Source organism: Capsicum annuum, chromosome 3, assembly GCF_002878395.1.
Source record: "Capsicum annuum cultivar UCD-10X-F1 chromosome 3, UCD10Xv1.1, whole genome shotgun sequence".
In the NCBI taxonomy this organism is placed as follows: Eukaryota; Viridiplantae; Streptophyta; class Magnoliopsida; order Solanales; family Solanaceae; genus Capsicum; species Capsicum annuum.
The window spans coordinates 1249780-1261161 of record NC_061113.1 but is presented as its reverse complement, the minus strand read 5'-3'; the positions used below and the strand labels follow the sequence as shown (position 1 = coordinate 1261161).

Here is an 11382-nt window from a genome sequence, read left to right as displayed (position 1 = left end):
TTTTTTATGAAGAGAATGAATCCTTTTCTCGAAGGATCAATAAAATGGGTTTGGATCTCCTGCAGGAATGATTTGGAAAATTCGAAAATAAAATAATGGGATTTGATAGCAACAACATAATGATGCCGTCACTTTACGTAGGTTGATCCTAAATCTGACTCAAATTTAATATAGTTCCTATGGGTACATAAGGAATGTATTGTATTGATCGATTATTTTTAATGAATAGATCTGATCGCAACTTTGAATAAATAATTCAAAGTGATCAAATAGGAAAGGATACTCTGAATCATACAGAACAAACAATAAATCCATTCATTTCACTAATTTCTTTTGTACAACACTATAACATTTTCTCCAATTTTTGCCAATTCATAAATAAACATGATATATCATCAAGATATATGAAGCTAATAAAAATGAATTAAAGAAAAAGAACAAGCCTATCCCAAAGTATGTACACAGAAGTTATGATTCATTTAAGAAATCTAATAGTGCAAACTTGACCTGCAAACCTATCTTCCCTCCTTCTGTAACAAGCTTAGCAGCAGTAACCAACCAATGTCCGGGAGTGTCGTAAGGCCCTCGTGCAATCTCTGCCGTATCTACATACTTGAGAAGCTTAGTTGATCGAACTGGTACTGGGGGTCCTTCTGGATATACGCCCGAGTTAAGAGCAGCGGGAAGTTGCTTTGGTGCAGCATCTGTCTTTGTTCGCTGAGTGAACGTAAAAGTTGTGCTGAGATTTGTCAAGAAACTTGATCGATGAGTACCCTCGGGTGTAGCTGCCCACTCTGTCTTTCGTATTGTGCAGTTGGGAAGGTAGGTGAAAAGTAGACGAAGGTGAAGCACCGTCTTAGGCCACTTCCCTTTGCTGATAAGATGTGCGCCAGTTACCACGAAGACACCAGTAGTCTCGCCCTGCATCCACCTTGGATCATGCTTAACTACAGATGAGCACACGTTGGAATATCTCTTCCATCTGATGGGTTCTAAGAATTGGTCGCTAGATTCATAATCATCGGACCCGCGCCATTGACATGGCTTGCATAAGGTTGGGTTATTTGTAGACTTGGATGCCATAATGTTTGGTAAACTAGAAAGATGTTGTACATGTATAGCTAACTGGTTGCATTTCTTCCCTTCTAAATACAAGCGCAAACCAATGACCGGTTTTTGACCACTTGTAACCTACAAATCCGAAGAACAAATCAATCATTAGGTGCCATGATGAACATCAATACCAGTGCATCAGAAGCGTCATGGCCCGACCAACATTTCATTGAATCGACGCACATATAGTTTCAACTTTTCTTATAGTTGTAATAAAAAAAAGAAGTCTTTTTGCTGAGAAGGAAACACCAAGAAGTACCTGAGTAGGTCTCACACGCAGCCTTGGGCTGCATAAACAGAACTGCAACGCCGGGCAAGATGCCACTCTTCTTTGATGACTAAGAGGCAGCTCGCAGAACAATGGTGCCCATTGGCAAGGAACTTGAAACTCGAGGAAACACTGTAAATCCTCTAGAGCAGGTTTATCTGAGGATGAAACAAATCACGGATAAGAAACAATTAACAGATCAAAAAAAACACATTGATCTTTTGGATATGCTAAGATACTAGAATTTATTAAAAGAACAGGTTCCTCAGAATGTGTCAAAACATTCTTCTGTACGTATCTTTATTTCTTATGCAAGGTAAGTAAATATGCTGAAGCGTTCAAGAGGATGTCAAAGAGAAAGTAATCGCAAGACAAAAGAAATAGCCTCCGAATAAATGCACAACGCAAATTTCTATTGAAATTGTTGCCATGTAAGAGGATAGACTTGTTTTAGCCACAGTAATAGACTGCAGAGTGGGTAAAGCCTTGGAGAGTAGAACGATTAGTTTACAAATAAATGGTCAACGCTGAAAAGAAAATGATTAACGCTAGACCCTCTTACAGACATGATGCCAAAAATGTATTCAGCTCTTTATGAATTTATTTCTCAACATTATGAAATATTAGGCCAAAGCAAATTCTTGATCCTTAACACCCCTAATTTAGACTTGCATGACCAAATTTGATATCGTTGGGGGTTAAATCCAATTTCTTCTAATAAGGAGACGTAGAAAGTTACTTCAAGGTGTCTTGGGTTACAATACATTTTTGTGTGCTTCCATATTTTAGCCAATCAAGAACCAGTGGACTCTCATTTTTATCAAACAGTTAATTAAGAACAAGTTGAACATCAACAAGCACTACACTGTATGCTATGTTGCTCGGACTCTTCCAAAATGACGATGGGTGCGTGTCAGATTCGCCAAAACTAGTGTATTTTTGGAGAATCTGACACGGTGCGGCATCGAAAGTGAAGAGTCCACGCAAATTAGACTGTATGTACTACCGCAAACAGCACCCAGCAAAAGTTTGACTTGCACCTAACTCATCATAAATCACCTACCCAAATTCATTAATGATTAACTTAGCTCATCGACCACAAGATTGACACTCGATATTAGTCTCTTCTATTTGGAAAACAAAAGTCCTACCTAAGTTACGGTACTTGATTTTTCAGGGTTGAGTTACAGAACCTATTAACTATTACACTTTCGAATGCTATACAAGTCCCTAAAATCCAATTAAAAGAATATCCGAGCAGTACACACTATTTATTTATATGCAAATAGAGGCATTTGATGCATCTTCTCATCTATAAAAGACTATGATATACTTACAGCGCAGATATAAATTTATTGCATGGCTGAGATAACCGCTTCCTGGAATTCCTGTTAGGAGCGAAGTAATAGGCACAAGTCTGAAGAGTATGCCATCAGGGTAAGCAGCCACAGTCTGAAGCCACTTCGAGTGGCTTTGTGCAAACACATCACCACCTCTTTTTGACCAAATTATAGTGAGACCCTGCTCCACATTATTCGTTAATTAATAACTAATCATGTCTAGCACTTCTACCATTTCAGAACACAAAAGTTCACAGAGTGACTTACATCCTTGCTTGATGTCTCTGTAATGCTAGTAAATTGCATTGTATGCGACTGCAACATGCGATTGAATACCTCGGGGACCTATAGATTTGAAATAGAAATCCATTAAAATATGATTCGCACCACTCATGTGCATAAAGTGCCTATTTAAGTGAATATTAGAGGATACCTTCTTTTTACCCTCTTTTGGTTTCCACTCAGGCAGAGGACTTGTATCATCAGAAAAGAGACAATCTCCGAGGTCATCCAAGTGTGCTTTTAGTTCAGCCGGAGGAACTGCTGAAGATGGTTTCTGCTTAACGCAAAGTAGGTCCTGGCCTCCAACACCCATACCCACAATTATGTGTGTACCATAAGCCTGGATAAATCTGCTAAGAACTGTCAAATTAGAAATCACGTGAAACAAGACTACCATATGATAACAAAAATTCATCTCCAAAAACTATCCTTGAATGCATGAGTACTTAATCCAAAAACTAAACGGAAATCACAAAAGCATCAGTTAACAGTCTCCTCAAAGGCATTCCAACGATATTTAAGAAATTGTGCTTTGCCAGTTAGAGTTTACAAACAGCTATTCATCCGATTAAGCTAAAGAAAGTACAGAGTGGAATAGAGAAGCTACCTCGATAAGGATGCTGGATCCCAATGCGGTGGAACAGCTTTTTTCACTTGGTCGTGGAGTACTAATGGAGATGCTGTCAGGTGCAAATAGTACAAAGAGACAAAATAACCATCAAAAGCGAGGTACTTAGCTTCTGCCGAATCGTTCAACCAGGCTCCACTCAAATCAAAAATGGCATTTAGATAGCCTGATGGAACCTTTCCATGTATTGACGACTTTTGATTAAGCAATTCTGACATCTGCAATGAAGATTTAAGGAAAATTGGGAGCTAATGAGACAGCCAATAACATGCTCAACAAAAAAACAACTCTAAAAATCACTCATGTTCTTGTATACCTATAACCTAAGTTGTGCGGACTCTTCACTTTCAATGCCGCGCCCGTGTCAGATTCTCCAAAAATACGCTACTTTTGGAGAATCCGAGACGCACCCATCGACATTTTTGAAGAGTCCAAGCAACATAGCCTATAACGAGTCTAGTTCTAAACCAGCTCAAGTCTCACTAGCCTTCTTCTATGTTTATATAGGAGCTTGAGTAGTTTAAGGATATTAAGGTGACATTCTGGGATTAAAGGACATTTTGTACTCGTTTAAGTGCCGTCACAACAAGAATTAAATCCTTATGAAAAACTAAAAATGTTACCAAAACACTTTGGTCGAAAAGTCTAATAGCATTCAATTCAATTTTTCAAATTGTTAACAGGCCTTTAGCATGTGGTAGCTTGTATTACCAACATCTCCAACTCATTACTTCATCGAGCAAGAGAAGTGAACCCGAGCCATGTACATTTTACATAGGAAAGAACATTACAAAAGACATTTACCCCTCTTCATGAATCCGAAAAAATAGAGTAAAGGAACATATCCATCCATCACATTGTAATGTAGTCAACTAAATGTATCAGAAGACCAAGAAAACTTCCCCATCCCACAAACAACACGAGAGAAGATATCAATCATAGCTCTAGCTAAAACCACAACCAAGAGCACCCCCTACTTACATACTAAGTTGCGCGGACTCTTCACTTTCGATGCCTCACCCGTGTCGGATTCTCCAAAAATACACTAGCTTTGGCGAATCCGACATGTAACGGTTGAAATCTTTGAAGAGTCCAAGCAACATAGCTTACATACTCCCTTGAGAAAAAGGGCAGCCTGGTGTACTAAAGCTACCGCTATGCGCGGTGTCCGGGGAAGGGCTCCACCAAAAGGGTGTATTGCACGCAGCTTACATAGTCCCTTCGTTTCAATATATATATCATGACGGTGTCAGACTAGACATTGGAATTTAAGCAACGAGAAAGAATGAAAGAATTTTAACACAAAATCTACAAGCATGTAACATACCAAAATGCTGTGAGAATCTTTTTTATCAAATATGTCGTGACATTCCTATAAGAGTAAGTCTAATACATATAAATATAAGAAGATGTCATTTTTCGGAACACACCAGTATGGAAAGATTATCATGTAAAATGGAATGAAAAGAGTAATTACTAACACCTTGAATTAATCAGTAAGACGTAACGACTACAACCGACTTGGATCAGCCATTAGAGTGAATAATCAAGACCCAGAAGAGTTTTGTGGTTATACCAACGACAACAACAACTACACCTCAGTCCCAAACAAGTTGGGCTCGGCTGTACTTTGCATTTTTTAAACAATCAATTACAAAGACCAGTAACAACAACCAAATAATGCGAGAATCAAAGCACATGTAGCAACAGGTAGTAACAGAAACCGCATAACAAGAAACTACAAGAATAATGCTACTACTATTGATATTAAGAGAGAAACATGCATGGTGCACCAAACTAACTACCAAGCACATCTCGGAGGTCTGTGAATGCTCTACCCTTCCCAGACCCCACCTATGGAATTACACCGGGTTTGTCGTTGTTGTTGTTTAATTGCAACGGTCATTAGAACAACTTTTCTTCTTTTACCACTCATCAAGTCAATTTTTCGGGTGATCAATTTCATCTTTAATTCAGTAGCACAAAATTCCTTTATATACTATCCTACATATCATACACTGAATTTCATATATTAGATCAATCCTAGCACACTTACAAGAAAAGTTCTAAAACACAATTGTGAAATAAAAAATGACAGCGCGATGTACTAAAGCTCCCCGCTATGTGCAGGGTCCAGGAAAGGACAGAACAACAAAGATTTATTATACGCAGCATTCCCCTGCATTTCTGCAAGAGGCTAGTTCCACGGCTTAAACCCATGACATCCTGATCATATAGCAACAACTTTACCACAAGTGTCAAATCAATTCACAAATTAAAAGGTTATAACACAACTTGTCTAAAAATTTGAACTTGATCAAATCCAAACATACTCAATTACGGGGGCGTTTGGCCATGAAATTTTTCACTTTTTTCATGTTCCGCCGTAAATTTCTGGAATTTCCTGTTTTCACCTTTTTCAAGAGAAATTCCAAAAACAACAAAAATTTGTTTTCACTCCAAATTACTCAAAAAAAAATTCCAAAAAACAACTCTACTTTATTCCATGGCCAAACAGAACTCCAATTTCCAAATATCCTTTTTTTTACTTTGAAAAGAAAAACTACTCTTTTTTTCTATTTTCACAATGAAACACGACCAAACGCCCACCAAAACTACAAAATTAATTCACATAACAACTTCATTAATCTTAATTACACAATTAAACAACCTATCTAAAAATTGAAACTTTGATCAAATCCAAACATACTCAATTAAAACTAATTCATATAACAACTTCCTTAATCAAGATTACACAATTAAACAACTTATCTAAAAATTGAAACTTTGGTCAAATTCAAACATACTCAATTAAAACTAATTCATATAACAACTTCCTTAATCAAGATTACACAATTAAACAACTTATCTAAAACTTTAAACTTTGATCAAATCCAAACATAATTAAAATTAATTCACATAACAACTTCATTAATCAAGATTACACAATTAAACAACTTATCTAATAATATAAACTTTGATCAAACCCAAACACACTCAATTAAAATTAATTCACATAACAACTTCATTAATCAAGATTACACAACTAAACAACTTATCCAAAAATTGAAACTTTGATCAAAGCCAAACATACTCAACTAAAACTAATTCACAAAAACAACTTGATTAATCTCAATTACACAATTAAACAGAAAATTACCTGATTAAACTCCAAGACATCAGACTTGAAACGAATGTGGTCACCTTTATCACACCTTATATTTTCCGAAACATCGGGAATTGTAACACCACCAGGTACGATGATGTTTCTTGTATTCTTTTCATCTAAAAGTACCAATCTACCCCCATTTCTGCATCTTTTTACAAACTTCAACCGAAAATCACTAGCAAAATCAAACCCACATCCTAAAGCTTCCACGGCTTTAACTTCAATACGCTTCCTCTCGAATTCTTCATCCATTTTTGGCCTTTGAAGTTGGCTTTTTAGAGCTGAAAAATGAAAAAAAAAATGGAAATTAAGAAGTGCCCATTTGGGAGAATGGAGTGGGGGGGGTTTAAGGGAGTAGGTAGGGGGCCTTTTAGACTTTCAGTTTGTTTTTTGTTTGAGATGAAACAAGTGCAAAACAAGGAGATTTAGGAAGTTTCGTGAATTTAGGTGAGTTGCGCGAAAACTGATCTAGATATCACTGCGGGTAAAGGGACTTTAAGAAGCAATAAAAAATAAAAATTAAGAAGTATCGATAGATATTCAGTAGATTTAATCAAATTAAAGTTGGCCTAGATAATGTGATTATTAAAAAAAAAAAAAAGGAGTGGACTTTAAGAAGTATTTTTTCCATTTCGTTTTAGCTTGTCTCTTTCTAAAAATATTTGTTATAGTTTAGTTGTTTTTTGATGAAATAAAGAGAATTTTATTATATTCTTCTAATATTATCCTTAACATTAAATGATTAAATAAAGTGTATTTAATTAAATTTATATTTTTAAAATATAATTAATGAGATTAATTTGGTAAAATAAATCCCTAATTAATATTTTATTAATGAGTGTGTCAAGTTCATAGGGATCAATAATATGAAATGGAGGGAGTATAAAATATGAATATTAAGAAGTGTTGACAGCTATTCCGTAGATTTAATCAAGCTGCGTTAAAACTGACCTAACTATAATATATTTCCTCTATTAAAAAAAATGACTTACTTTTCTTTTTAATCCGTTTAAAAAAGAATGACTTCATTCCCCCTTTAGCAACATTTTAATTTTAACTTTTCACATGATATGTTTAAGATCATAAAATTGAATGATATTTTGATACATTTGACGTATCTTTAATTTAACAACCACAAGATTAAAAATTTTTCTTTATTTTCTTAAATTTTGAGTCAAATTAAACTAGGTCATTCTTTTTAAAATAAAGGGAGTAATTACTACTATTATAATTTTGATGGTTTTTTTCAATCGAGATGTGTGAAAATTGACGAACGCAACGTGATTGTTAAAAAAAAAAGGTGGGGATGGGGTGGGGGTTAAGGGGGTTTGGGGGATTTGGTCAGAAGTGGATGAGGAAAGAGGAAAAGGTTTGAGTTTTGACTTGATGTTTCGTCTGCTAATTGTTGACTCCCATTATTATTTTTCTTATACTAGTACTAGTCTAAAAGGGAAGAAAGAAGAAGGAAACATCCATAATTACAAAAATCTACAAAATAAGAATAATAATAAGTAATACTAGTAAAAGTGAAAATTGAAGAATTGTATGTGAAGAAGAAGCATAAAAATGAATTTTATTTTTGAGAATGAAACTTGAAAATGACAAAATAATAGTTTGACAGGTATAAAATTTAAGAAATAAGAAAAAATTTGATTATTTTTACTAAATTGTCTTTTTTTTTTAAATGTACTACTATGATTTTTTGAGTTAGTGGGACAAATAAAAATAAAAGTGAAATTATACCTTTAAATAGTTACCAAATAAGTAAAAATGATATTCTTTTTTGATGGAACAAAAAAAATTGACGACACAAAAAATAGAATAGAAGAAATAATTTTTTTTTATTTTTGTGGGGGAGGGGGTGTTTGATATTTGTTTTAGGGTATACTAATTGTTTCCAATATAATTTAAATTCATGGAAAATAAATTTTAACCACAAACAAAAATATGAAAAACAAAATTTTTTTATTAATAAACGAGGTGGTTACAAATCTGTTTCTCTCTTGATTCTTCTTCGTAATTCGAGCGCTGTTAGTGGCTTATTCTCGAACTCCTCTCTCTTGATTTTCTCTGTAATTCGAGGGCCGTTAGTGGCATATTCTCGAACATATGATGATCTCTTTATGAATATCCCATGATTTTGTTGGATATTAGAATCCCGATCTTTTTACGAATACCCATCAGCTTATGGGATATTCAAGATGTCTGTTTCAGGGAACATGTTAGTCTTTAAATAGGCGAGATTTAGGGTAAAGTAGCCTTTTAAAACTCTAACAGAATTTGAATTCTTATTGAAAAGTCTACAAATTTTAGATTTCTACACCAATATAAATACAAATTTTATGGGTTATAAGTGTTGGTGTTGCACTTTTTGTTTTTTTGTTAAATTCCTTCGATTACGTCAAATAGAAGAAAATGTACAAAGTTAGATGTAATTTGGATGCGTTATGCCGCACCATATAGCAAGCTAGTTTTTATAAGCTGTATTTTTAGCATCAGATCAGTGTCAATCTACACGTCAGACGCAATATGGACACACTATGCCGCACCACGCAACATGTAAGGTTTGTAGATTGTATATCAGCATCATGTCAGCGTCTTTGTTATAAATCAAATGGGAGAGTCCAACTCAAAAGACTAGTCTGATAGGTGGGAGAACTCATTTGGCCTATAAACCCCTTAGTATTTCTCTATTTTTTCAATGTGGGACTATTGGTTTATAACAATCGTCTCCGCTTGAAAACCAACGATCTTGTTGGTCACGGCTGAGCCTAGTTGGTCACAACTGGCACCTCTCTTAGGTCCAAACCATCACTCCTGGCGCACAGGAAACCACTCCGAGTCGTGACTCCACACGTAGATCGATCCTTGTTGGTCACGGCTATGCCCAGTTGGTCACGACTGGCACCCCTCTTGGGTCCAGGCCATCACTACTGGCACACAGGCCATCACTAAGAGTCACGGCCCAACGCGTGGAACTCTCAATGAAATCACCAATATTATAAACCAAACGGGAGAGCCCAACCCAAAAAACTAGCCTGATAGGTGGGAGAATCCATTTGACCTATAAACCCGTTAACATTTCTCTATTTTTACACAAATACACAACTTATGTTTCCAATATTACAAAAAATCCCAACTCCCTAAACATATTACAAAAATCTCAACATATAAACAGAATGCTATGTATATGTCGGTTATATTATGTATATTAATAGGAAGAGAGAGTAAAGTAATTAAAAAAGTAGGAGAAAGTGTAATTTCTTCCCAAAAGGTTGGTATTTATGTTATTATACTTTTTTTCAATGTGGATAATTGGTTCATAACAGTCTTCCATCAGCAAATTGCTAGGTAGTGATCAGAAGTAAAAATAGATGTGATTGTGTCACGTTGCACTAAAATGAAAGTGTTTTCATCCTGAAATTGAACTTAGTTTAAAATTTTCAAAATACTAATTTACATTCTTACCGCGTAAAACTCAATAAAAAAAAATTCTATGAAGATTTTTCTTTTTCCTTATTTTGGTCTGGTCTACCAAGATTTTTCATTGTTCAAACAATGATACTTTGAGATATAGAAAATTATTAACTACCCTACATGTACTTTACTCTAAATTGAAAAGTTAATTCTTCTTAGAAATTTCAAAGTTCTATAAAAATAATGAAACATAATAAGAGCATGAAATAATTGACCCTTGCCAATTACAGAAAAGAAAAGCATTTAAGAATAATAAAAAAATAGTAATAAAAAGTAGGCTTACCATTCCCTAGAAAAATGAAGTAATTCAAAGCATAAAAAAATACAGAAAAAAGGAAAAGATTTTGAATTAATTTAAATTAAATTTACAAAAATGACTAAATACATACTTTAAAAATATTATAAATCAACAAGTTATAATTAGAAATATCTAAAATGTTGAAAAAGTGTAACCAAGTTTGACTCTTCAAATAATAACAACTACTCCATCATATAAATTGTGTCAAATTAAGTATTAAGATGTAATATTTTTATAAGTTAACATCAAAAAATAAAAAAATAAAAAAATCATTCTACACCTACTCTAAGATAAATATATTCATAAACATGAGTTGGTGAACTAAATGCAGCTTAAATCTTAAGCATATAGTATGATAATTTAGATTATTCTAACTCAGCCAAATCTCTTACAATTTAATCGATCAATAAATTTTAAATACTAAATGATCGACAAATTGATGTAGCTTTAACATCGTGTATTCAATCATACCTAGTAACAATTTTTTTTTTTACGTTTAACGGAAAATGTATATGTATTGTGTGGAAATAATAAAGTTTCAACAATAATTGTTAAAGCCATAATTTTATAAAATCATTGATTTTAGGCTAAATATCTCGATTAGGTTAAAATTTTAAATCCATTTCAACAGTTAAGTAAAAATAAATAAATAAATAAATTGAGCATATAGATTTCTTTGATTTTTCATTCGATATTCAGTATCAGTATTGGAATTCGAATAAACTCTGATCGTGCTAGAAGCCCCGACAACATTGGGGGTAAAACCCTCCCTAACAAAGTGATCCCGTACCAGATCGAGATTCAAAC

General features: G+C 34.2%; 1 protein-coding gene across 1 annotated transcript; it reads right to left on the bottom strand.

The window, feature by feature from the left end:
- Nucleotides 1-292: 292 nt before the first annotated feature.
- LOC107864466 (MACPF domain-containing protein At4g24290) lies at nt 293-7329 on the bottom strand. The gene is made up of 7 exons (XM_016710828.2): nt 6792-7329; nt 3611-3849; nt 3155-3353; nt 2989-3066; nt 2719-2902; nt 1373-1539; nt 293-1191 (listed from the first exon to the last, which is right to left on the bottom strand). The coding sequence occupies exons 1-7, from the start codon at nt 7050-7052 to the stop codon at nt 469-471; spliced, it is 1851 nt and encodes a 616-aa protein (XP_016566314.1). The 5' UTR covers nt 7053-7329; the 3' UTR covers nt 293-468.
- Nucleotides 7330-11382: the final 4053 nt, after the last annotated feature.